Source organism: Haliaeetus leucocephalus, unplaced genomic scaffold (genome assembly GCF_000737465.1).
Source record: "Haliaeetus leucocephalus isolate CR32 unplaced genomic scaffold, Haliaeetus_leucocephalus-4.0 Scaffold176, whole genome shotgun sequence".
Taxonomy (NCBI): Eukaryota; Metazoa; Chordata; class Aves; order Accipitriformes; family Accipitridae; genus Haliaeetus; species Haliaeetus leucocephalus.
The window spans coordinates 1,402,853-1,430,781 of NW_010972612.1; the positions used below are offsets into that span (position 1 = coordinate 1,402,853).

The following is a 27,929-nucleotide window of genomic DNA, read 5'->3' on the forward strand; positions in this document are numbered from 1 at the left end:
GTGTACACCATGGCTTCTTCATCCTCTCCATCTCCTGCAGACACCCCAGCCCGTGTGTTCAGAGAGAGTTTCTGATGTTGCTTCACACTGAAGTTGTCTTCAGGACAGATAATCCCGCCACCCTTATTTTCTGTCCCTGGGGTAATTAGAGATACAGTATGACCTAAAACTTGCTGATGCTTGTACGGAGAGAAATAACGAGGAAAAAAAGATGATAGTTGATACTACTAGCCCTGCATGCAGTTGGTTGGCAGTGGAAATCTGTGTTCTTGATTCAAAATGGAAAACTAGTTTCTTTACAAAAATGCATAGCAAAAAGAAAATGAAAGCAAGCTTGTATCTCCACAAAGGCTCTCTGCAGTCCCACCATGCCTTAAGATAACAACCCCCTGCTCTTCACTTCTTTTGCTCTAAATTGGAGTCTGTACAGTTTTGCTTGTTGCACATCCTGGTGCTGGCTCCATCGGCAGATGTGCGGTACCCACTGCCATCTCCTCTTCCCTTCACCTCTGCCTGTCCACCTGGCAGCACCACCTGGCTGAAGGGCAGTCAGGTCATTTCTTACAAAGTCCTTTAAAAGGGATTGGAATTAGCACAGACTGTGGCAAAGTTTTTATCAGGGAAAAAAGCTGACCTTCCTCACTCCACTTTTTTCATCATTAAATTAAACCCGCTTTTGCTGTGCTCAAGTATCTATGATTACAAGTTGAAGCCTGTTGTAAGTCTTAATTATTGAAAGATAATTCAAACTGAAGTTAGAACCAAGAGGAACTGTACGTCACTGAAACACCTACCATTTTAACTCCCTGTACTCCTTATGCATAGTCTGTTTTCTGGCTTAATTTCCTCAGGCACATCTTCCATACACACTCACTAGTCCCTTAGCGCTACTGCAATAAAGTTTCGCTTGCTGAGACCCTCAGGCTGTTTCTTTCCTCTTTTCTTCTACTCTTACAATTCTTCTGTTCCTCTCATCTCACCTCCAGCTCCAGTCAGGCAGCCAAGCAGGTAACTATACAATAATAAGCCTTATGTTTGTATGCAGTTGGCGATTTTAGCTCACAAATATGTATGTGCCAAGTGAAGCTGAACATGCGTGCACTGTGGCCCAGGACAAACCTGACCCAGGCATGCAAGGGGCACAGAAATTATGATAATTCTTGTATTGCTTTTGCTTGTCTCCTCCCTTTTCTCTTAGAAATGCTGTAGAATATCCTTAGCTAATGGTCTTTTGGTAAGCAAATCCAAGCTGGGGTTTTTACTCCCTTCAGTGCATGCAGCTGGCCATTGAGGAGGGAGGTAAAAATGTTAGTCTGCCAGAATTTCTGCCTCACTGGGTCATTTTGGAGAGTGGGTCAGATAGCAGGGACTTGGCAGCTGCAGCGTTGCCAGCAATCTTGTTTAGTGCTACAGTGTTGAGAGCAGGCAGCTGGGAGGCAGAGTCGGAAGCCTCCCTTGCCCGCTGTTTGGGGGAGGTGGGCTCGTTTGCCAGTCAATGGGATCTCATCAGGCCTTTAGCTGCAGCAAGTCAGAAGAGCATGAGTCTTTGCAAGATTAGTAACGTGTGGAGTGAGACGAGGGGTCAGACATTCAGGGTCTAGGTTATACCTGCCTCCCCTTCACCTAGACTCCCTTTTACATTCCACCCAAAAGCAGCGTTAAACCTTGCTCAGGCCAGCAGTGCCTTAGCACCCATGCTCTCTCCTTTGGGGCTGCCTGTGGTCCAGCAGTGAGCAGCACTGGGATGGCACTGCCATAACCACTGCCCTGAATGAGCATGCCAGCACCTGACAGCTTGTGTTAGCAAACTGCTTCTGAGCATCTCTGCCCATGCACTGTCCTGACAAAGGGTAACAAAGATGTAAAATACGTCAGCATTAAAATACTAAACCATGCTTCGTTGACATCAGAGTTCTATATTAAGAACTGTCATCATCTTTACCTGTACATTACTGCTATCTTCAGTGTGAGTCAGGCTTTCCCTGAGTCCCTTTGAGCTCTCCCTGCCACCGGAACTGCTGTTCCTTTGACAGAGGCTTCAGCTCAGCAGTGCTCACGTCTGATTTCCAGCTGGGGGGGATCTGCACTTTGGGATGACATCTCTCATCCCTCAGCCCTGCTTCCTCTCCTGCAGCACTCAAAGCAGCTGCAGCCAGCAACCTTGTCTTTGATCTTGTCTTTCAAGCCCCTTTCTCAGGGGTTTCAGCAGGCACATAAATTTTCTCTGGTCAGTCCTGTTTCCTTCTGCCATTCAAGGCATGGCTGTGTTTTGCCACCAGTCCCTTTGAGAGGTGGAAGGAAAAGGCAACTGCCAAACCCTCAGGCCTGCACCTGGAAGGAGGAGGACTTTAAGGAACATAAAATAGCTGACAACAGCATCCTAACATCCCCTCTGCCATCCTCTACTGGCTAACACTGGCAGGTAGCAGCTCTACCTGAGAAAGCAGACAGGGGATTCCTTGAGGATGGGAAAAGGTTTAATCATTTATGATAGTTTGGAACTAATTCCTGAGCCCAGTTCCGATTTCTCTACCAAAGCAGGATCTGAGCTGGAGGAGAAAGGTGGCAGCATCCTGCCCCCTCTGCCGAGGCACCCTACAAGGAACAGATCGCAGCACCCGGTGAGCCCCGTCCTTCAGAGCATGTGGCAAAGGACAAAGCCAGACATGAAGTCATGCGTTTTTTCTAATCTCTTTGCAATGAGAAAGAGGAAGGGAGTTCCCGCTCCTCCCTGGGGTGGGCCACCAAATCCAGATGAGAGCAGCATGGATATCAAAATGACAGGCTAGGCACTTTGAAACTGTACTTGTGAGGTCTGCGGCTGCCCTAGATAAACCCTGCCTGCCTCTCTCCTCACTGTCTGGTGAGACTTTGGAAGAGAGGAGCAGGAGTCTTTGAGCTGCACTAGGTATAACAACTGGGCAGCTGAGCAATGCTCAGCTGTCCCCAACGGCCACCATGCCCTGGTGATCTGGCAGCAGCCCCAGGTGCCACCAAAACAGCTTTTGCAGGCACCTCTGCAGCAGGAGAGAGAAATGTTGGGGCATGCTGCACACAAGGGCTCGCACAGAGATTCCCAACCCTGCTCCAAGAGGAAATGTATTAAATTAGGCGCCACTTTCCGTCTGAAATAGAACTCCTGCCAACCTAATTAATGAAAGCTTAATCAGCAGACTGGTTAATCATAAACTTATTAAATAACTAATTGAGCTCTAAGGCTGTTTGTCAAATTTCCAGACAATGGCAATCGCACTAAGGGAGAGATCAGGTCAGTAATCCTGTTAAGGGAGCAAGTTTGCGGCACGGGACAGCTCTCTGGCTAAGCTGCTGCTGATCCAAGTACCCGGGACTGGGGCTCAAAAACTGAATAGCAGGAAGAGGCACCCTGGGCTGTACATATCCTGTTCTCCCATAGAGATTCATAGTAAACAGTCAATTAATCTAGTGAAACAATGCCTGAAAGTCCTCTTCTGGGGAGCAGAGTATTTGGAGGGTCACATACTAAGTTAGTAACACTCTTTCCATTTTCCAGGGAAGAAAACAGTATTGTACTGCAAAGCAGGGATTTCTCAAAGCATGGTGGGGTGAGGAGTATCCATCCATTGAGCTTGTTAACCAACCTGGTTGCCTTTCTCCATCTGCTTTCATTTTATTGGAGAAAAAATACAGAACTTTGCTTGCAGAGGGTTGCAGAAACGCAATGCAGCAGATGATAAAACAGAATGAATCAAATATATGACATTTTGCTGCTAAATCAAAGCCAGAAACATGGCTGGGACTTCAGCGGCAGTCAAGTTCTGGGAACAAGAAAAGCCCAAGGGTTTTTTCCAAGCAGGATGCTGGAGTCAGTGAGCTGCGAGTCTCTTCCAAGCTCACATGCTGCCTGTGGCATCAGCACTTCTGTCCTTATTTGTTTTGGCTACTAGATGGGAACTCAGCAAGACATTCCAAGCAGTGGTATCTGCGAGCCAGTGAAAGCTTTCCCAATTACAACATACTAAGAATAAATTAAATATGTAGTTTATATAGGCTATAAAACACATGCTTTCTGCCATAGATCAATCATTCAGTGTGTATTTTAGTCATGCAAGCATGGACATTTGACTAAGTTCTATGCAGTTCAAGCCTACTTATGTCAGACTCTATTCAAGTGTTTTTTATACAAATATGCACTGTATGATGATCTCCTGTGTAACTGAAGGCTATGAGTATTCAGCTAAGCAAGTTTGTACTGTTACTCTCCTAAATACACATCACACTTACTACATGCATCAGTGACCTTAATGCTTTTTCACAGAACATCAGGACCCATAACAAATGTGTTGTGGCCAATAATATTAACTCCATTTATCTGGTACATTGTGCCTTTAGCATAAGTGATGCTTTAAATGAAGAGAGCTATTCAAATGAAGAGAGTTAAATTGCACTTGCACCATACAGCAGGGTCAAGCAAGTGGCTTTGACTTAAACCTGTGTTCAGCTGAGTAGAAATGATGAGGGGACATTTGCAGAAGTTCTTCCCAGGTGAAATAACTTAATTGTCTCTGTCCATTTAAAGTATGTTAAGGGAGAGAGTCGCTCAGTTTTATGGATTATATTTTGTAGAGTTCAGTTTATAAACTGAAACTTTTCAGCTGTGCTTGTCAGGATGCAAACACTTCCCCAGATATCTAACTTTGTTCTTCTGGCTGGCAGGAAAAATATTCATTGTAAAGTACATGAAAATACCAGATAAATCCCTTTCTGAAGGTAAATGTGAAAAATGGGGGGGGGGGGGGATAAATAAATAAAACTGATGCTGTTCATATATTCCAGTTCTGACAGTGATAAATGAAATCTTTATATGCAGTATTTTGCAGCCATTAGGAATAAAAGTCTCAATCCTTAAAAATTAAGTGAAAAAGCACAGGCTGAATCACAACAAAATGCCCTTGTGAGCTGGGAGCTGCGACAATAGATGCCTTTGAAATCAGTACGGAAAGATGTTCAAAGATGAAGAGAAATGAATTGCTGCCTGCTGCTACATAGTCACAACCTGTCTAAATAAAATGGCTGCAGAGACAGCTCAAGCAGAGGAGTGGGAGTCAGGAATGCCGTTCTGTGCTCCCCTGCTGCCACAGATGCTCTACGTGGCTTTAAGGTAAACCAGTTAAATAGTTTCTCCCAGCAGTAAAATACAACTTACTGTTTTACAAAGATGATTCATGATTATGTCATGCCGTGAAGAGGTAAAGTGCTCTGTGTTCAAGGTAGTAATTTTTTCCCCTAAAATGTACAGCCGTAAGGTTTTCTTTGGTAGATGGCTAACTGCACTGGATGCCCTGCTGTCCTGTGTGTCAAAGCCCAATAGTAGATATAGACAGGGAAGTCATTCCTTCCTATAATCACATGAGGGTCAGATAAATGAGCTTTGGGGCTGGGATAGTGTGGCTAGGGGACGGGGACATGCTGCTGGAACCTAAAGCCACTTCTGGAGATGCTTGTGGTGTAAGCAGATGATAGCTTTGGTCGGGACCGGAGCATTCATTTACCTGTCCTCCTTTGTGCTAAGCAATAAGCATGGCACTTCAGTTTGGTGTGTGTTTTCTGAAGGGAAGTGCAAAAAGGAACATCAGCCAGGCCATCAGAAACCTCTCTGTAACTTGTTCAGGCAGTGCTTTAGGTGAGCGTTACCCCAGAATGAGCCCTGCATTGCTGTGCATGCAATGCACTGACTGCTGCTTGTAGTTGCTCCTATACAAGAAGTTAAGAGCTGCATCCTTGAATAAGAGATGCAAACATTGTCTTTGTACTCCCTAGGTCATTTACCAGTTCTTTGCCTGGTCAGGCCTTCTTGGGAGCTGAAGGGAGCTTAAAACCACTCAAAGGCCATTGGTGTTTGTGCCACCTCTCAGCCATGCCAAAGGGACAGAGCAGTAGCCAGATCAACAAAACATAAGGAAGTGCAGCTCCTTGGATGTTTAAAACCTGGTCCAAGAGGGACCTTGGGAGATGGATCTATATGCCTGCTCTTGCTAGCCAGTTCTCGCAATTAGACGTAGTTCACTAATTTCCCCAAGTTTGGCTGGGCCAGCAAAAATAATGTACTTCAGCTAAAAATACTGTGTCTTGCCAAAGTTGGTAGTTGGATGACTTAGCTATCTGACCCTTGCTTATCTGAACAGTCTTTTCTGAAGCTGGGTGAAACAATCCTGATTCAGATGGCCTGTCCTGAATAATCAACATTGATGCCCAGCGCATATCACCTTGAAATCGTATTCCCTGTATTTAGAGCGAGGGGCTGGCTGCAGACAGATCCTTTTGGTTCTGCTTCCCCTGTTTAGAAAAAGTAGCTTTTCTCTTGCCTTTCTTTACGATACAGGGAAGCACAGCCATCAGCTGCACTAATGCCACCCACGTGGTTGGACTTACATTCTCCAAATCTCCCCAGAGAGCACAGCCCTCACCAGGATCAGCGTGGCCCCAGCACACTGCTTTCTTATACCTCCTTTTCTATACAGCCTGCAGGCAATGTCCCTGTTGATGTACATACCCTGAAATCTCTCCAAGAAGTGACAGAGTCCTTGCTGACAAATACTCTCTGTCAGAGGTGAAAGGTAGTGAAGATTTCAGTGTTAACTAGATGCATGCTAATGTCCCTGAGCGAAATGATGCAAGTGAGCTGAAACCACGACTTGGGTTTGAAGTGGAAGTTCTAGTCAGCACTTCATTCTTTCTCCCTCCATTTACTCACAACCCTGTTCATCATTCAGCGGGATCTGAACAGACAGATTAATATTATTTACTGTGTAATTTAAATTCTCGGCTTGCTTGAGAAGGTAGTATTCATCAAGGAATCACTGCAGTCCTCAGCCTTTGAAATGGTACAGCTGACCGGGGCGGGGGGGGGGGGTAGAAAGGCAAATACATCCCATAATCTCATCTCATAGACCTTGAAGATGGAAAAATACAACTCTGTCAGACTGGATTAATTTCTCTTTGTCTTCGCACTGCAGCAAATCCGATGGATCCACACTGCACTGTCCCCATAATGGGAAGCTCCATCTCTTCCTGATCAGGCAGGTTCACAAGCAGAGTTAGCAAGGTTCAGTCAGAACCTCTGAGCAAACAGGCAGGAGCAGTCAGCATCTGTGTGCTTCCAGCCCACAGTGCAAAGGAAGCAAATCAGCCTCATCTGCCACTGAATGGTTTTTGTGCCGATCAGGCTGCCTCAGTTGTCAGGCACGGTGGCAGTGAGAGGCAATGACATCCTAAAGCACTCTCCACCCACCACTGTCTGACCATAGCCAGAGTCATTCACGTTCTTGGAACAAATGGGAACTGTGGATTTGGGGGGTCTGACCCTCCAAATAGCTCTTCAGCATAGTACAGGGTGATGTTCACCAAATTCCTGGGTTGTCTGCTTTGCATGATATCGCAAAAGGAGCAGTTCTGCAAGAGACTGAAGCGTATGGCTACTTTTGCCATTTCTGGTTTGGGGCAGAGTATAAGCAAAACCAATGCCCCCCTACATAGCAACATGTACCAAAGGAGCATTTCATTTTTTAAAACCCAGAAAACATTATTAAAACTGGTTAAACACTGTTTTAATTTAAACTCTAAAACCAGAGGAGTAATTATAAGGATTTATTCAAGTCTGATTTTTAACATAGACATATTCATGTTAAATCCATTCTGCTTCACGTGCTCCTTTACTGTTTTCCCGCATCATAAAGCAGCTAGACATACAGCCAGCCAGCTGAACAGGTAACCATTTTAAATTGTACTAAGTAATAACAGCTTGAAAGCATTCATTAGGGCTGTAGCTGTTCCCAGTGGTAAGGAGAGAATTCAGCCCCTCTCGACTTAGACACGACTTTCTCTAATGGAGGTTCCCTGGGAATGTGCTTCATTTGTCAGCATGCAGTTATTTGCCCGTTCTCTGGCACATCCTAAATCAGGCAGGTGAAAGCACACCAGGGCAGGGATGGTTTGATGAGTGCCTAGCATGCTGGGGCACCATCTTATTGAGGACCCTTGCATGCAGCTATAATACGAGACCATTGCTAGACAGGATGCAAGGCTGGGCCAATTATGATCCTGCTTGTGTCTGCAGCATGCATTTCCTTTGCTCTTTTATACTTGTGTGTTATTCCTGCCTTACTGAAAGCTCCATAGGCTTATTTGGCTGTTGTCTTGTCACCAGTAGAGCTTACCTTGAAGCAGCACTTGGAGCAGATGCTAAACGGCTCGAGGTGAGCGAGCAGAACAGACTAGTGTGAGGCTAGCATAAAGGTAGCAGCTTGCTCATTGAGCAGATTCATCTTTCTTTAAATGATTTTAATATCGTAAGGGGAAAAAGTCACTTCAAGATGAAATGACAAGGTGGACAAGAAAGGAGGGGTGAGATGCGATGTGGTTGGCAGGTCCAGACAGAAGGCTGTCTCACATGCTGTTCAGAGCAGTATAGTGGTGTCAAAATGATCCTGGACCCTCTCCTCACATACATACACAAACACACACACGTGCTGCTCCATGTATTCCTTTTCTGACACAATGTCCAGGATTAGCTTAAGTGGAACTGGTGCAGCCAAATTCCCCACTGCGTCAGGCTGACAGTACAGCTGTATGTGTTCTGTGAGCTCTTCACTGAAACAGAAGCTAATGCTGCTTTGCTCCACTCAAGCATGGAGCCAGGTAGATTACCTGTGGTGGGTTGACCCTGGCTGGATGCCAGGTGCCCACCAAAGCCGCTCTGTCGCTCCCCCCCTCAGCTGGGCAGGGGAGAGAAAATATAACAAAAGGTTTGTGGGACAAGATAAGGACAGAGAGAGATCACTCACCAATTACTGTCATGGGCAAAACAGACTCGACATAAGGAAATCAGTTTAATTTACTAGCAATCAAATCAGAGAAGGATAATGAGAAGTAAAACTAAATATTAAAAACACCTTCCGCTCACCCCTCCCTTCCTCTCAGGCTTAACTTTACTCCCAATTTTCTCTACCTCCTCGCCCCAAGCTGTGCAGGGGAACGGGGAATGAGGGTTGGGGTCAGTTCATCACACGTTGTCTCTGCTGCTCCTTCCTCCTCAGGGGGAGGGCTCCTCACTCTTCCCCTGCTCCAGCGTGGGGTCCCTCCCATGGGAGACGGTCATCCACGAACTTCTCCAGTGTGAGTCCTTCCCATGGGCTGCAGTTCTTCACGAACTGCTCCAGCGTGGGTCCCTTCCACAGGCTGCAGTCCTTCAGGCACAGACTGCTCCAGCACGGGCTTTCCCATGGAGTCCCGGCCATCTTGGGCAGCATCCCCCTGCTCCGGCGTGGGGTCCTCCCCATGCTGCAGGTGGGCATCAGCTCCCCCGCTCCCCTCCATGGTCTGGGGGGGCACAGCCTGCTGTCTCACCACAGGCTGCAGGGGAATCTCCTCCTCCCCTCCTTCTTCACTGACCTTGCTGTCTTCAGAGTTGTTTCTCTCACATGTTCTCACTTCTCTCTCTGGCTGCCATTGCTGTTGTGCAGCAATTTTTCCCCCTTCTTAAGTACGTTATCCCAGAGGCACTACCAACATCGCTGATGGGCTCAGCCTTGGCCAGCAGCAGGTCTGTCTTGGAGGCAGCTGCACTGGCTGTGTCAGACGTAGGGGAAGCTGCTAGCAGCTTTTCACAGAAACCATCCTTGTAGCCTCCCCTGCTACCAAAACTTGCCATGCAAACCCCATACATTACCCAACACAGCAACCTTGCTAATGATCAGATAGGATCTGCAGACTCCTAAGTGAGCATGCTTCTTAATATCAAAGGCACATGCAGGCTGCTTCATGCCCTCCCAACCTCCTCTGCTCTATCGTGCTTCTTCAAGGAAGCGTCTGTCTGGAAAACTAGTGAAAAGCTAGCAGGAACCTGGATTTTGTTATAGCTGTCTCTCCCGCAACTGTACCAGCCCTGTTGGTATTGCTAATGATTGCCTGTTGGCTCTGCAAGCCATCACACCTGTGCTCACAGTGTGCTCAGTCACCCATAATGGTTTCATGGGAAGGGGGATGACAAACCATGCATGTGAGTATTTCACTAGGTAATACAGTAAAATGTAGAACAGCCAAGTGAAATGAAAGCTAAACAACTTATTTCAAATACTTACAAATGCCATGTAAAGAACATTGTTGGAGCTTTGCTGTTATACTGCTCCTGCCAGTAATTAGTGATTTCTGTGAAATAGCTGGGGAGCAGCCTTGTTTCATTCTGGCTTCCCCATCTCCAAGTCTCTGTCCTTCACCTTGTATCTCTGCTGCATTAGCTTTTCTTTGATCATTCAACAGCAAACTCACCATACACGAAATAACCAGTGCCTGAAAATCACAGTTTTCTGCTTTTTTGTTTGTTCCTGTATGTCCCATTTTCTCTGTATTTGGCAGGAGTACCTATTAACCCTTCCTCATTCTTCCGGTGCCCAAGAGTTGCCCAGAATTAGGCAGTTTGTAGGGTCAGCATCTATTTTCCATCAAGCTGCACTGCCTTCCTGGAAGTTCACTGCACATACTGGAATGCTGCAGGCAATACAGGCAGTCACAGACATGGAAACCCTTTTCATAGCCAGCACCAGAAACAGCCAGGTGCTGCGGACAAGCTATGCCTATGCCTTCTGGTAGGACCATGCCCTCAATGTCTCAAGCTAAGCAGTGGCCTTGAGGCTGGGGGAGACATGCAAACACAGGTCTCATCTAAGTCCAATGGGGAATACTTGACTACCGTATTGGAAAGTGTGGGATGACTCAGAAAGAAAGAGCATCTTAGCTTTTCATTCCTTGAGAATTGCCCAGGTGCATAGTTGTCAGGTTTCACACAAAAGTTAGCACAGCTCGGTCAGTGGAAAGTTATGATCTTAGGATTCATGCTCATGTGGGTATAGCATCAGCCAATATGGGGCAGACTTTAAAGAAAAATGCCATTTACTTATCAAGGCTAGGCTGTGCTTCCTTCTCTCACCTTGTCTTTACTGTGCTGGTTACATGTCTGATCGCAGATTCTGAGAGAACTACTTTAATTTGCGAAATTACAGACTTTTGTTAAAGTGTTGGACCCTGAAAGTAACATCTTCAGAAGTGCCTAAATCAGTCATATTCCTAAAAAGGACTCAGTTACTTAGAGTTTGGGAACCTGGCCTTCAAACAAACATCTGGGGGCAAAAACCAAATGAGCTAGAAGCCAGGCAAAGAGCTTACTACCTGGAACTGGGATTCACAAACTCTACCTGCTACACCAGGAGGAAGCACTTATGCAGAAAGCAGGCACTGAAAACCTCCTTCCCCAGTTCTGATTGACCTGATGGTTGGTGTGCGAAGCTGGAATTTATAGCCCAGGATTACTGCAAGAGATTGGCACCCCAAAGCTCCCTTGGGTGATGGTGGAAGTAGCAGTAGTTCATACTTGTAAGGCTCAAATACTAGGTTTCCTTGCCTCAAAGCCTGATGTGACTCATGCACTTCTCCACCAGCTTCCAGGAGCTTGTCCTAATACACCAAGGCTGAGTAGGCCCCCCATTCCCCGTGGAAGCCATCACATTTTGGCCACCAGTGTCCCAGCATTCATAGCATCCAGGAGGGAGATGAACTGTTGATTCATGCCTAAGAAATTTGGCTGGGGACACAGGCATGGATGTTCCTACTGCACTTACGTTGCATTGGGGTTGTTTGCTCCAAGCCACTAAATAAGTGAAAGAAGTGGTTAAATAGGAAGTCTTGTATCATTCAGACCAACACGTTGCAATAGGACTCAGTAATAGCATAGAAATCGTCATGGAGAGACCTACTGCAGGAAGAAGACACGTAGCAGCTAAGTCCAGATTCATCAACTGAATGAGTAATCTGAGTTGGAGAAGACCATTAGTGCTTGTACCAAGCAATCGATAGAAAGCAGAGAGCAATGGTCCATTTAAAAGGCTCAGGCAGGCCTTAGCTGCCTTGACAGAAAGTGAAACCTGTAAGCTTGTTTTCGAGTCAGGTGCCTTTTGTGAATTATACAGCCTCTTAAAGCATTGGCAGCTTGTCTCAGCGCTGTGTATTTGTAGTCAGTGCTGAGCTTCTGATGTACATGGGTGGAAGTTGGGTTGTATTTAGGGTTGTAAACGTTTGCCTCCATAAAACCCCACTTTATCCTTCTGTTTCTGAATAGCAAAATTCATGTGGCCTGCAAAATACCAGCCTTTTATTCTGGAGACAGAGATAACCAATGCATTTGCAAGTTCCAGTCCTGAGGAATTACCCTGATTTAAGGTTTTGACTTCGATCCTGTATCAGTGTCTTTGTTGCTCATGCCAGAGAGGTTATTAATCTGATCCTTTTCCTGCCAAGTTCAATGAGCATTTATTCACCTCCTCTGTCAGCAGGAACAGGGCTGGGCATGGTTTGTACGAGTATGTACCCTTCTCTGCAGCCTCCTCAGCCATGCTCATTATCACGCTATCTAAGCACCTCTGCTGCTTATTTGTCCCTCAAAAAGGCAGCCTTGGGCATGTGTCTCCCTGCTCTTACCTGTGTGGAAGGGACAGAGTTGGCCCACCTTGCATTTGCACACCCTGGTAGGCACGCTGCTTTTCTATGACAAGTGGGAAAAGGTGCTTTTCTCTCCAAGGGGTATAAAATCTGCCAGAGAAAAAATGTATCAGCACATTTCACATACTGCAGGGGAAGCAGAAGCAAAATGAATTCACTATTCAGGTTCCCCAGCAAGCACTCTGGTAAACCCCTGTTATTCAGGCAAGCCACAAAAGTAGTTCCCAATAGTTCTCACACTCTGGACAACATTTTTAACCAGGCCCTTTCCTGCCTGACCGGCCCCATGCTCGGCTTTTCCCTGCAAGCCTTGTCTGGCATTGCAGGATGAGATTGAGGCAGTTAGCTCAACTTTTGCAGCTAATTGCTAACTCAACCCAACTGATTTCCCACAAGAAACAAGGAAGGACTTTGAATCAGAAAATTGAATACCAGTTTATATGAAAACCCATCACCTGTGGGCTCCTATCCCTACTGGAGGCAGGGCCATGTTAATACAGCACAGATATTGCATACTGGCAGAAGGCTTAGGTTTAGGACTTGAATTCTAGTTGTGATCCTGTGGTGGGAAGTTATTAAAAGAAATAGTCTTTCCTAAAGGAAAAGCTAATTTAAATCCCCTTTTGCACTGAATACATAAAGAAAGCTTGACATACTGTCTGTGTTTTAAGGTACATTTCAGCACTGAGTAGAACACACTGAAAATCTAAGCAAACAATATGCTGTTTAAAAATACAGCTGCAAAATGGTTCACTTTTTTTTAAACAAAGAAAGCAAAGTCCCAAGAATCAATGCGAGATAAAAGAGAAAAACACATGGGGGACATCACAGATTGCTAGGAGGAGAAGCAGGGCAGGCAGCAACACTTTCTGCTGTAGGGTATGTTAGTCTGGTGAGTTGCCGTCTAGGAAAATAGTAATAACTCAAGCCTGGTGTCAAACTAGGCTGGACTAACACTAAATGATGGTGCTGCTTTGATGGAGACACTGTTCTATCCCCACTGGGCCCCTCAGCATCAACCTCAATAGGAGGAGGAGAGGTAGAAGGATAGATTCCCTTGCTTGGCACAGTCTTAGGGTCCATGCAGCAGTCAGGTGCAAGTAGAGGCAAGGTCTGTGCTCTTTCTCTGCCTCAGCTGGGTCTCATCCAGAAGCTCTGTGACCATCTTAGTGTGGCATTGTCAACAAGCTGCCGTGAGTCAAGGTACTTTAGGTTTAGGCCCTGGTGACCTTGGATGCAATGGGACACAGTTCATCCAGCCTTTGCAGTGTCCCGCCTTGGGAGATGGAGAGCTCATGTCCTTTGCTATTAACTCTGCTACACCTTTTGCCGCTATCAAATCTGTGTTTCTGCAGCTGTGTAGTGGCCAGCCAGGCTGTTGCCTTAATTTTGCTTTTCCCCTTTGTATCCCATATGCAGAGAAGCAGAGGGAGCTGGCTCGGAAGGGCTCCCTGAAGAACGGCAACATGGGAAGCCCAGTTAATCAGCAGCCCAAGAAGAACAACGTGATGGCACGAACAAGGTAAGGGACTGGAAAAGCACTCAGCCGTGCTCTAAGCTGCAATTCCTAATGGCCTTAGGATGGGCAAGGACAACATTCATTGCCATTTGCCTACTGCCAAACATGCTGCCAGAGCAGTGATGGCCCTTCCCAGAGGTGGCAGGCCCAAATGCTCTGTGCTGTGTTGCATCCCATCCCCTGGGGAGACGCAGGGACAGCTGACCCCAGGACCAGTGACAGTGCAGCCTGCAGGAGGCAGAGGCAGCCCAGCCTGGTCGAAATCAGGGGTTTGCTACAGCTGTCTTGCATGTTCTGGGTAGCCTCATGTAACACATAATCCTGCCAGCTGGAGAGGTACGGTGCTGCTTCATGTAATGCAAACTGGTTTAGAGCTTAGTTCTGCTTTAACTGCTTTTATTGCAGTAGTTCCCCGGCTCCTTTTTGATGATGACCCCTTCCTCATACTGATTGACTTAATGAAGGCTTGTGTGTGCTTTGCTATACACCCTCTCTGCACTTTGAACAGCATGGTCATACTTTGCTGGAGCTGCTCTGGCCCATCTCTGTATGACAGTATCAAGACTGTGCTACAAATCACTGTAAACAAAGATGTTCCTAGCTGAATACGTTCTTTTAGAATATTTCTATTTTTCCCATGCAAGCTTCAGTACACCAATGTATTACTTACCTGTATTCAGGAGGCAAGAAACCCCATGGGCCCAGGGGACTGCACACTTTGCATGTTACTAGAAAGGTGGCAGTTTTTAGTGGAAGACCTCACTTAAAATGACAGAAGAATCTGTGTGAATGCTGGGTGTTTACTGATGAATGAGAAAGTTGCATGGATTACCATATATTAAGTAGAACAGGAGCTGCAGGTCAGAGCCTCTCTGTATGCGGCACATCCAACAGATGAGGTTCCTTGTTCACATTAATTCCCCAAACCCAAAATAGTCATAAATCATGCCAAGACTTTGTCAAGTTTTATTTGTATGGTCCTGCAATGTTGGTGGAATACACTGCATTGCTCCCTGCTCTGTGTTTGATTGTTGAGACCATATAAAGGAGCCAGGGCCTTTGAGGCAACAAGAAATTTAGCAAATGCTTTCAGCTGGGTTTTCCATGCCCACTGTTCCTCCCTGTCTTGCAAATACAAGCTGGAAAGACTTGGTTTCTTTTCCCAATAGGCTGCATGTTAGCTTCCCAAGAGGAATGGTAGCAGATTTGCTGCTTGAGAGATTTAGAAACACTGAAACTAGCAGAGAAGGATGGTAAGGGAGAGAAGATAGCATAAGTACAGGTGCCTACCTATAAAATTAGTGACTTGTGCTTGGAGAGCTGCTGGTGGAAAGAAGAGTGATTTGAATGGGGAAGAGCAGAGCAGTGACACCTATTGACAAAAGCTTTTGAACAGCCAGCTCAGTTTTATTCCATTTGTGGACATCTGAGCGCTATTCAGAGGATATGTGGACCCCTCCGCAGCCAAACATAGCCTGTCAGCAGTAGACTTGCTTTTCTTGGTTACTTTTCACACAGCTTTTGGAAGCATCCCTTGGGATCTGCAAAGCAGAGGTTTGCAGCTATTGCTTTAGTAGCAGATGTAGTCAAGCTCCATTGTTCCCATATGGCTGGGAGGTGGGTCTCACTGACCCAAGTCCCTTCATCCTCCTGCTCCCTTGGCTTTCTGGGAACCAAGCTGCACCATGAGCACAGCCCTAGTGATACCTCAGAATGGTTTGGTCTGTCTTGCCACAGACCTGGCAACCCCAGGAAGGCAGAAATGCCACAAGCTTGTTCAAGCAGCATCTTTTCACAGTGTAACGGTTGCAATACAATGGGAGATACTCCAGTGGGATACGCTGCAGAACGTCCAGGTTATGGTTTAAATCTGAACTGTTGGCTTCCTCTGTCTCTGCAGGAGGAGAATAAGCTAAAGCCATTTCCCCCTTTTTAACAGTTCTGCTATTCTCATCAAATATGTTTTCTTTGTTCAGGCAAACCACATTGCCTCTCCTAGTCTCTACTCCAACTCCTCCTCCTTGCCCTGTTCTTTATTATCTGTATGAATTTCTGACATCCAGCCTCCAGTACCAGATTGTCTTCACCATTCGGTCTTCTCTTGGGGCAGGGGCACAGCCAGCCTTAGAGGTGAAAGGATCTGGATCCTTAACATGCTCAGTCTCCCTAAGAGCAACTAAAATGTGAACAAGGTTGGGGTGATACTGGAACACTTGCTATGAACACAGGCAGAGCCCACAACACCTTCCGCACTACTTGGGCACAGCCAGATATTGCAGTACACTCTGAGGATAACCTAAATTTGGATTTGTATCATAATGTATTTCATGTTAAGTGAGCAAAAACACCAAGAAGCTCCTACTGGGACAGCTGCAGATGAAAGCAGCTATGACTGCTACCAGGCTTTATTCTGAGGATGGTGGAAAGTGAAAATAAGGACAATCAGGATGTGAGGGAAAGACTTAGATCAGGGGCAGAGACATTGTCACAATTTTCATCTGTTGCAGAAAAATTGAAGTTCTGTGTTATTAAGAGAAAAGAGATTCTGAAGAAAAAGATGTAGTGATTTTTTTTTTTTTAATCAAGTAAATAGCACCACAAAGGTTCTTCTCCTAGATCCCCAGATAGTGCTTTGTTCACTCATGATATAGTAACAACTGACAGTGAGTATATGTGGAGCAGTGACTTGAAAACTGGAGAGCGAGAATGGAAGTCAGTACTTCTGATATCTGTATGGGCGGGCTGCTGCTGCCAGATCACAGCTTCAGTTCCAGACATCTTTGCTTCTTGACTTCCTTCCTACATGCTTCAGGAGCAGAAGGACTGTCCCAGTCCTATGAGAAGGGGTATTGAATTTTGCAAGTGGATCCCATTTTCTCCAGTCCTCTGGTTCAGCAGGTTGGAAATTCTGCATCAGTTTTAAAATTTACTTCTTTAATGTTGCATTTCAATGAGCCCAGTAAGAAAATACAAGTAGTCATGAACGTATATATCTGGTTTGTGTTAACATTTGAAATATTTTACTCTCCCTGAGCCTGCCTATCTTCAGTGCCAGGCAGGCCTTTGTATTGCTAAAATTATAATGGCTTCCTGAAATTTTCTAAGCAGAAGCAGAAAAGTGTTTCAGGTAGTTAGAGAGCAGTTGGAGCATGGATGAGATGGATTATCATCTTTAGATTTGTATTTCCCAAACTCTTAGTGAAGCATCCTTGTGCATCATTGTGTGTTGTTAAAGACCAGTTCTTCATTTGGGAGAAAACCTGAGTTAACCCACTGAACAACTTGGATTTTCATCACTCTTACAGTTCCCACCTGCTGAACTTAGAATCTTACTGCATTTGTTCGGTTTGGTTAATCTTGTTTTAAATATGAACCAAAGTCTCTGTGGAGTTTTCTGGATGAAAAAACTCTGTTGTGAACTAGATCTCATTGTATTAATGCTTTTTCCTTACCCTAGAAGCTCTGAAACCTATATTCCATTTCACAAACTCTCTCAAGCACTTAAAGGTGCAAAGTCATCATCAGCCTTTGTAACACTTGATGAAGTGAAAGTCATTATGAAATAATGGGATTTTAAAAGTACTAGTCTGACTGGGCTCTTAGGCTGCACCCACCAGCTCATATTTCTCATAGTACTGAATTTAGGACTGAGACCTCAGACGTGTTGTGTTGGGGGGCTGGGTAGGGACTGAGGCAGAAAGACCACACCCCTGATTTCCGATCGTAGAATAGTAGGAGCACTGAGCCTCTGCCTTCTCCTAGCCTCCTTCTCCTATTTACTTATTGCTAGTGTTGTGTACTCATTCCTAGGAAAAAAAAGCAACACAAAAATGAACAATCTGATACAACAAGCAGCGTTAGCCAAACAGGTTCACTGGAATGAAGCGCAGAGTGTCCCAAGATTTTTTATTCCAGGGAGGAGCATGTTCCCAAGGCATGTCCAGCGTTCATCCCTGTGAAACTGCTCTAAGCTACGCAGAGACACAGCTCACTCCCTCTGAATTGCACCCATTTAAATGCCTTCACCAATAAGGGAGTGCTTGCAGGGAAGTGAAACAGGGAAAACCTAACTATCATATAGCTTTGCCCTAAACTATGTGTGGTACTGAGCTTTACCGTGTTGTTAACGGACAAAATTTAATTATTTCAGGCTCGTCGTTCCCAATAAGGGCTATTCGTCGTTAGACCAGAGTCCAGATGAAAAGCCACTGGTAGCCCTGGATACGGACAGGTACGCTAAGTATTAATAAGATGATATACATTACTGTGCAAGCGAGTTTTCATGCCAGAGTGCAGCACTGAAGCTAACTCCTACTGAAACCGCTCTTGCAGGCTCTCACACTGTTCCTTGCTGTGCCCGTTGGCATATGCCGTAACAGGTCTGTGTGTGTAAACAAGTAGGAAGCCACATGAGTAACAAGTACTGTGCTGGAAAGACCTGAGGGTCACAGATGAAAGTTGCTCTCCAGGCTCCCTTGATGTAACTTCTCTGTGCCTCACGGCACAAGAAAGATAGAGCTAACCAGGGAATACAAGTCTCTCTAACTGTTTCCTTCTTTGCTATATCTTGTCCTTCCCTGCAGTGATGATGACTTTGACATGTCCAGATATTCCTCCTCCGGATACTCATCAGCTGAGGTGAGTTGTACTCTATCCTGCCATCCTTGACATGAATGCTAATAGCAGAGCAGCCAGAAACAGCTTAGAGTGGCCTTGTACTGCCAGAACTGGCTACACAACAGATTTACCAGTGGTGTAGACTCTGTGAGTCTGCAAGGGGCCATAGCAGAAACTGTGCCATGTTTCTTTCTTCCGTGGTGATCCAGTTGGCTCCATCCCTGCGCTGCCATGGCACAGAGATCTGCCCGTCGCCTGTTTTCACAGCTACCTTTGGCTTCACTCAAGCTTTTTCTAGTTCTGCTTAGTCCTGCAGTGTTGGCCCATGTGGTGGAAAAGCGTCAACTTCTCTGTCACGCCAGCTCTGCAACTGTATGCTTGCCAAGGACACAAATAAAGGATCTGAGGGTGTGCTGTGATTTCCAGTTCTTGGGGCGGTCAGGGTCACCTAGTGCATGTTTACTTGAAGCAGGCAGAAATTTCAGGGAGGACTTGCAGATATGAACCCTTGCCCTTTCAAAGAGAAAAGGCAGGAAGCTCAGGCTTTTTAATCCCTCTGCATTGCTTCTGAATATATTCCCAAACTCTCCCCTGAATTACTTGCTCAGCCTCTGGCTACTGCTTCTGCAGGATCTGATTTTACATCCAGGGTGCTGAGGAGCCATTCTACACACAAGCTGCTGGGAGCTCTTACCCCTTGTATCAATTCCTTGGGCAAAATACATCTGAAACACAGAGAAAAGGCCAAGAGCAGGAACCAGATCAAATGGGCCCATGTCTGGGCCCTGATGAAGTGTTGTTCACCCAGATCTGATTAGACAGCACTTGAATCTGAGATTACAAAAAGCCAAGAGGCTTTACCACCTTTCAACTACTATAGAGTGCCCCAGACTGAAAGGAGAGACTGCCTGACTGCCAATTGGTTTATTTACATTATTATTACATTACTTTAAATGAGGGCTTGTCTTCATGGAAAGATTATTCCAGAATAAAATAGTGTATCAACTTGCTACTCTGGAATATCTCACTCTAGATACTCCTGTTCTGGAAGAAGCTGGAACAGAAGGCAGCCCTCACCTGTGGTCAAAAACTGGGACTCTTACATTGGTGGGGCAGCTGCTGATGGTGGGGAAATACATTCCAGAATAAGGGACCTCCTTCATCTTCTGACCATCAGAAGTAAGAAGTCTCAGGTGTTTGACTGTTTGTCTCTTTGTCTGTAGCAGATCAACCAAGACTTGAACATCCAGCTGCTAAAGGATGGGTACCGGTTAGATGAGATCCCAGATGACGAGGACCTCGACCTAATCCCCCCTAAATCGGTCAACCCTACCTGCATGTGTTGCCAAGCCACCTCCTCCACCGCCTGTCACATCCAGTAGTGAGGCCGGCAGGCTGTGATCAGTGCTTTCCACTATAACTGTAAAACTTAACAGCCATTGCTTCCTCCTATGGTAGGACGTGCACCTCTTTGTGTTCATGGAGCCAGGAGAAACCAAAAAATTCATTTTATGATTGGTTGATAAGTTATTTTGAACTATGGTTAAACAAAATAGAAATTGCTCAAAGTGCCAGGCAGTGCCTGGCAGAACTGACTGGTCTGGAGAGTGAATGCAGGGGGGTCCAGAGATACCTCCTTGGTTTGTGTAGGCACTGGGGATGTTTTGTAAGGTGTCTTCCAGAATGGGAAGGGTCAGAGCGGGCTGAAGGCAATCCTGCCCACCAAAACCAGTCCATCTGGGAGATCAGGGGTGAGTCTGAGGTGTCAGGGGGTTTTACCAGTGAGAGGAGGTCAGTTCTTAATTCATTCACTAAAGCTGTTTTGCATAACCAAAATGATACTGTAACTGGGGCACAGGAATGGGAACGGAGCAGGGCATCCTTTCTTATGGCAAGGCTAGCCAGGACTAGCATGACACAATTCATTCACTTGTGAAGAGGACAAATAGGTGACATTTCACTGTGAGTCAGTACTAGCTAGAGCTGTCGTGTCACATATCCAGTGCCATCCACCCTTAGTTCCACATCAAATTATCACCAAACACATCAGAGTCAATCTGCAGGCCAGCCATGCTCTTCAGGGATTCAGTCCTTGCCCAAGAATACCATACTCCTGAGTTCAGTCCAGTCACATATACTGACTTCAGCCTATACTTAATTCCCATGAGACCCATCTGCTTCCAAAATTCTTAACTTTGTTTAACTAAGAAAAAATTAGTCCTACATGAGACAGGACTAGAGCTGTACAGTCTGAAGGTCAGTGCTGGAAAAGCTAGTTGAAGGAAGCATGTTTTTACAGTGCTCCGCTGTTGATGTTCTCTTGACACTGTGTCTCTTGGTGCCTGTGGGAGAGATTTGTTAACGCTGAAGGCTTCTTGTGTGGTGGCGTCAGACTTTAGGGGAGTTTTCACCAACAGCAGGATTATGAACAGCTTCAGCTGAAAAAAAAACATGAGAGGAAACTACTCTTTATCCCATCCCTGTCCACTTGTGAAACAGGCTTGGTCTGTGTTAGAGCTGTCCCATGTCAAGAGCAATTGTGTTTATTTGGTGCTGGAATAGTCAGGAAACCTGATGTTACATTAGGTCACTAGACTGAATTGCCAGTTCACCAGCAGATCGTTTTGAATACAAAATCATTTCTGGAATTAGGAAACGTGTCCTCTCCCTGGCCTGTCTTACACTGCTGGCTTCAGCATATCTGGGGCTTAGGTGAGAGATGGGCTGGCATTTTTCTTGGTGTTGAAATCTTTTGCCACAGGCACAACAGTGTGTTTTCCTGCCCTGCCAGGAGGAAACGACCACCTGCCTTAGGTCATCACTTGCTTTATAGCCTGGGGAAGAGAAAAAGAGAGGGCAGTTCTGAGCTTCCCATCAGAATTCCTGAGGCACAAGGCAGAGCCTGAGCTCCATGCTGACAGACAGATCCCCCATGTGAAATCTGCATGAAGTAAGCTGAGTCTTTAAGAAGTCCTCTTCATGATTAGGAGGAGATTTATTTAACATCCTGGGGTTTCACTCTGTGCAGTGCAAAGCACAATACCATCTACAACGTGAGCAAAAGAGCAGGCACACAAGATTCATGGGCTTTATTATGCACTTGCTGGTATTGACAACTGTTAAAGCTATGTTTGCCCCCTGCCCCGCCGCCCCTAAAACAGTGTGCTGCCACCTTGGCTCCAGGCCGTAGAAAGAGGACTGAGTGGTGCTGTTTGCTGAGCATCCTTGCCTCCTCATGCAGAAGTGCTGGTTAACTTGCCAGCTCCTCTAGGAGGAGTGTTCCTCAAGTGGATTCCTCTCCCTTTCTCACCACCTGATCATGCTGAGGGGGAATATTTCCAAAATATTTCTAAAGAAGCACAAAGCATCAGTTCTCCAATTCTACACTTCTTCATTTGTGTGCCTGCTTTCCTCTCCATTGCTAGCTCAGGTTGAGGTTAGCAAGTTGTCTGGAGGTTAGGGAAGAGCTCTAACAACACTGTGTAGAGAAAAAAGATAAAAGGGAAAAAACATTCCTTAAGGAGTCTTTTTTTTAAATGGGGAATATAGTCAAAACCTAACAGAAACACCATGGTCAAACCAAATCCTATAGGACATGAGTGCGTCTCTTTAAATCTTCACTATTCTAAAGAGGGACTTTGCAGTTCAGCATTGGTACCATGCAACGCCTTCATCACATTTATCCTCCTGGGTCAGCCTCTGTGCCTTCCAGCTGGGCTGGACAAGTTCAGCCTTTCCCACAGCCCTTGCTCAGGAGCTCAGAGCATCTCAGTGTGCCTGCTAGAGCAACAAGTCATCTGTTTACGTGGGTCAGCTGTGAAGGACTGCAGGTCCCACAGGTCTCTGTCATGCTGCCATCATGTTTGGTCTAGGACAGAATGAGGCTTGCTGACACTGTATCTCCCAGGGTTAATGCCTCCCCTCTGAAGGACAGACCTTCCCTGATAACCACTGCCCCATGGCACCACAACCAAGTCCTTTTATTGCCCCTATTGCTGGGTTTTGCATGCCATGTGCCCAGAGGCATTCTTCAACCCTGCAACTGCCCTCAGCCCTTTGCATTGTGTGGTGTGCATCTGCTTCTAGCATAACCCTTGAGGGAGGGAGAGAGATTAATTTAAATGTTACACCCAGTGCTTCCTCCAAATATAGACCGAAGCACAAGCCAAGTGTTTTTCCCTGTGCACGGAAGGAGTTTGTTGCACAAATAGCTGGTTTGGCATGACAGTACAGGACCATAAAATGGCAATTTTTTGGCTTCTCCTCTCTATGCTTTGTGTTCATATATTTTGTTAGGGGAATAAAGTAGAAAGGGTGGGGAAAAGTAGTTATCTGTGTAGGGTCATTATCAGGAAGGCTGAATGGATTAAGGCAATGCACATGTGGCTATCATGGAAATTGAACACTAACCCTTCTGAACTGCAGCCCCTTAAGCAGGTTATGACTATGTGGCAGGCTTGTTGGCTTGTTATGGAATATGGTGGACAGCCCATCAGTATGTATAAACCACAGATTGGGCTGGCCCCCCCTGTCTGGTCTCGTGTTCAGACCTTTGCTTCAGCCAGAAGGTTTTCTTTGTGCCCTTGTTGGATGTTAACACTGTGGCGACTTCCTGGGAAGGTGTATAGATACACGGCTGTTACGGCACTGCTCTCCTTAGACCAGTCTCTGCCTCCATGGCCGGGAGAAGGCAAAAGCAAAGAGCATGGATCCTGACCCTCTGTTGCAGCATTATAAAGCCCTAAAATCTGCAGAGCTGCTGGGCACTCTCCTAAATGCAGACTGCATGCAAGAAAGCAAATCGTTCCTTGTTCCAGTCTTTGCACCAAACCAGATGGTCTTCTCAGGCCCCATTTCAGCCCAAAGTTTTACAGAATAGCAAGGGGAGGAGCACCATGGAGTATGAAAGGCTGCATCGCTGTCCATCTAAATTACCATGCAAATAGGACTTAAGGATATTGATGCTGGTGCCTCCACAAAGGAATTTGCATTTGATGCCTCCTAAAGCCAGGCAGGCTTTTTGTAAGAATTTTATGTAATTTCAGTCACCAAATTACCTGAGTTTAAGGAAGTCCTTTCCTTTTATCAGGTGTTAACTTTGTCCTTTAATGTGAGCTGGCTTTGAACTCCAGGGTCTCAGCACTCAACTCTGTCCCTCCGGTCTGCAAACTCTCCATTTCCAGATGTCTGTGTGAGGACGAACATCCTCCTAGTGTTGAGGAAGGTCTTTAGATAGCATGGTCTAGTCTGTTTTTCTGGTGGTTGTAAATAAGCTTTGGCCAAAAGGAGGCTGATGTCCAGGCAATGATCCCGAAGGCTCATTTGATGTCTTATCAGATATATCTTGAAGCCAACCTTGGAAGAGCCACTGGATCATATCTGATGTTGCTGTGTGTCTAGCCCCAACATGTACTCTTGGCCATTGGGTGTGTTACGCTGTTCTGGCTGTCTTGCCTGCAGATACCTTGCAACTGCAAAAGCAGGCAACCAAGCCTGCTCCATGGACTTTGAAAGGGACTTCAGGATGCTCCCCCATAGACAGGATGGACCCAGCTGCTTCTGGTTTGTCTCTCTAGCTCCTTTCCCAAAAGGAGGCACCTGCTCTGCTCAGCTGTGTGCTGGCTGACACATTGGTCTGCGATCCCGAGCAGAATCCTTTCCTCTCTGTGCAGTCTGTCCTCAGGCTGGCCTGCAAGCTGTACAGCGGCATGCAGGAGACTTGAAAAGTACAGTGCCCTGTATGTGACTCAACAGAAACATGAAGATGCTTTTGAAGAAAGGAAGGACCCAGCTGGGCACCAGATGGAATGACAGGAAAAGGAAAACAAGCAGTAACTAGAAAGGTTGCCAAGTGCTGTTTTGGCCTAGGGCAGATCCCAGTTGTCTGAGTTAATCCATCTCAGTGCAGTGCTGATACCAGCAGGGAGCAAAGCTTGCTTTCAGATGCACATACCAGAAACACCATGTCCCTGAGCTGGCATCACAGCCAAATACTACTGCGGAGAGTCTGCTGGGCTGTTAGAGCACAGAAATGAGATCTGGGGTCCCTTGCTACCATTGGCACATGGTACATATTTGCTCTAACCTCAGGCAAGTCACATCCCCTCTTGATGCCCATTCCCTTCTGCAGCACAGGGGAGGAACCTGCCTTCCCAAGATGCTACCACCACCCTACATGGATTTTGCCAAGTGTGTGACAGGCACCATTGATAGGATAGCTCTGCAAGCAAGACACAAAAAACATGCCATAGAAATTTTATGCATATTTTCAAAGTACTACTCTGCTTTCCCTCTGTTAACCAGGTTCTGATGTTGCTTGCATGTGCCATAAGGCTGCAGGGTAGAAGTTAGTAGAGAGATTAAAAAGCTTTTGGGGAAGATGTTTGGCAAGGATGTCTTTCCCAGTTATTTGGCAGCTGGTTCTTGTACAATTGGCTTCTCAATCTGCATGCTGCCACAGGGAACATGTAAGAAGATTTGGTGGCCTAACAGCACCATCCCCTGCTAGTAGAATTAAGGAACTTCCTTAATTGTGCAACTGGGATAGCGAGTGCTGATGGGAGGGAAGAGACCACTGAAGGGTTCATTTGTGATATTCCCATGGCAGTTTCATGCTCTTTCTTTTAGCATCCATGTAATCATCTGAGGGTATAAACTGGCAGTTTTGCCTGGTCTCTTCCTTTACTTTTCCATTCTCCATTCACGCTCACATGGGGTATGGCCACTCTTACCTAGAATGAAGTAGGCTTTGTCACCTGGCTGCTGCTTGGCTCAACAAGCACAGGCTGTGTGTTCGAAAGAAATATCTGCATAGCTGGGCAGTGCCACAGGGCAAGCTGGGCTAGGTTGAGCCTAAGGGGAAGGCATGGGAAGGTCTTCATTTTGAGGTGCTTCTCACCTCTAGGAGAACATTGCATCCTTGTCACTTCCTTTCAAGGCCTTCCAGCGAGAGGAATTGCTCCACACCTTGAACCACATCTCATCAGCCAAACCCACCTTTGTTACAGAGCCACACAAGCCCTGAAGCAGAAGGGCCATTAATTTAGCATAGAGGAAGCGGTTGTGACCTGGGATTACCTACAGAAGATTAATGCAGGTTTCTCACAGGGGCTGGCATCTGTATTTTAACTCCCTGTATTATGCAGCTGATCTGCTGCATTGCTACCAAAAAATTACTACATCCCCTTCTTTACCCCCCTTGACACTGGTGGCAATCCCAGGATCACAGCAGCTAAATGCTACCTGGCTAAGCACTGCTTTGACAGCTTGCTGGGGAGGCAAGGCTGGGGACTAATTGAGATTACATGGAGCGAGCAGTATGGCCCATGCAGCTGTGCAGCAAGCAAGCCATGTCACAGAGCAGCACAGACACTGGCAGGACAGGTTGCAGATTTCCCTGGTGCCTGTGGAGAGCAGCTCTTCCTATTGCTTCCCAGACCCATCTACTGCTGGTGGTGGCTCTGAGCGTTTCTCTTTCTCTAAAAAGCTGCCCCAGCAAAAGATGCATTTGCTCCTAGGAGCCCACCTCAGTGGTTGTGCCTGGTCTGTGGAGCCATTTCCATAGTAACAAATGGTGACATCAGGGAGTGGAAGGTACAAAAAAAGCCTCATTAAAATGTGACCATCTCAGACGTGTCACTGAAAACCAGCACAGTAGGCACCAGGAAAAGAAAAGGCCACCAAAAGGCCATGCTAAGTCCCATTACCTGCTGATAGTTCTATTCTCCCAGAGCAGCATTTCTCCCTTAGTAGCCCATCCAGCTGCTCCAGGTGAGCTCACTGGAAAGCACTGCTCTCCACCCAGGCTGCCTTCTTGCTTCTGCACCCCAAAAAAGCTGTGACTCCATTTGTTACCCACCTTCCTCAAGCCTGCATGATTTGGGAGATGCAAAGATTGTTGGGAGATGTAATACAGATGCATGGCAAGAGCTGGAAAACTTGGACAAGCTGTCTTCACAACAGCACTTCTGGTTTTTATCACCTTCATCTCCATCCCCAGCTCACAGATTTCTTTGCTCAGTTTCTTTGCACAGAAAAGCTGCCGTGGCAGCTGTGTTCAGCTAGTAGCTGCCTCTGTCCTGAGACAAACCCAAGGCAAACATCTGACCAGCAGGAGATCCAACAAACGTGCTGGTGGGTGAGCCAGAGAGCAGGCTGGGGTTTCTTTTCACCTGCCTGAAGATCTGTGGGGCTCAGGGTTCACCAGTCTAGTGTAAAAACTTTGTGTGATCCAGCAAGCCAAGCCGGCCACCTTCACCCTCCTGGTCTCAGGGCTGCGGGAGGCCTGGGACCCAAGCGCCAGGTCCCAGACCTGCCAGCCCAGGTGCTTCTGGTGCGGGCTGGAGACCTGCAGCAGAGGCGTGGGTGGGATGCCTGCCGGCCATGCTCTTGCTGTGCTGGGGCAGGGCACTGTAAGACACGCTGGTAGGGCTGTAGTTCTGCAGGGAGAAAGACTCTTGCAGAGGATGAAGTCTTTGCAGGGGAGAAAATTCAGAAAGTTACACACACACACACACTTTTTGCACATTTTTAACCATTTTTACTCCTTCCACAGTGGTTATTGAACCTTCAGTTTAATAAAGGAAATGAGCCACCGTTAAATAGCTTTCTGAAGGGTCCGAAGTAGGCACTATTTGCATGCAGAGCTCGTCTGTGCCTAACATGGCAACTTCCAGACCTCATTGTATACCCTGTAGCTGAGTTACCCTGTGCGCTGTGGGGGGACTGGGGTGGGAGAGTCAGCGCTGGCCATCATGCCACACAGCCACGGCTTCCCAAACTGAAGAAGAATCGGACCAGGAGGTGGAGGAAGGAGCAGCGACAGTAGAAGGATAGCTAGTTGTCACAGGTAATCTTCAGTATCCATGTCCAGTGATTAGTCCTAGAATTGCAAGCCTTGTTATATTGCACTTATCCTCCTTCCACTCCTCTGTTCTCAAAGCAGCCATCGCCTTTCTTCCCCATGCACTAGTGATGAGCATCAGAGGCAGTTGCACCAAAGTGACTCTCAGCCCAGTTCTGCATCCCCCTCTCCCACCCAGTCCCAAGACAGCCTGGACAGTTGTTGGCCATCACAAGTCTAGTAACTCTGCTTGGGCTTCTTTCCTCGTGTATCATAGCTTTCTCCGCACACACTCTAGCAGGGCAGTACAGGAGGCTCTGACCATGTCCCAAGAAGCTTCTTTGCTCCCTGGCAGCACCTTGCAGACATGCACCTTACTGGGAATGTACTGGGTCAATGCTGATGAGATATGGCGCTGCTGAT

At 46.5% G+C, this 27,929-nt stretch overlaps 1 protein-coding gene across 1 annotated transcript in view; it reads left to right on the plus strand.

The window, feature by feature from the left end:
• The window catches only part of FAM219A (family with sequence similarity 219, member A), a 45,779-nt gene extending 19,528 nt beyond the window's left edge, over nucleotides 1-26,251 (plus strand). The window contains exons 3-6 of the mRNA XM_010564242.1: nucleotides 13,948-14,050; nucleotides 18,198-18,278; nucleotides 18,631-18,685; nucleotides 19,888-26,251. Coding sequence (XP_010562544.1) covers nucleotides 13,948-14,050; nucleotides 18,198-18,278; nucleotides 18,631-18,685; nucleotides 19,888-20,046 — 398 coding nt within the window. The 3' untranslated portion in view covers nucleotides 20,047-26,251. The remainder of the gene's footprint in view (nucleotides 1-13,947; nucleotides 14,051-18,197; nucleotides 18,279-18,630; nucleotides 18,686-19,887) is intronic.
• The last annotated feature ends 1,678 nt before the right edge of the window (nucleotides 26,252-27,929 follow it).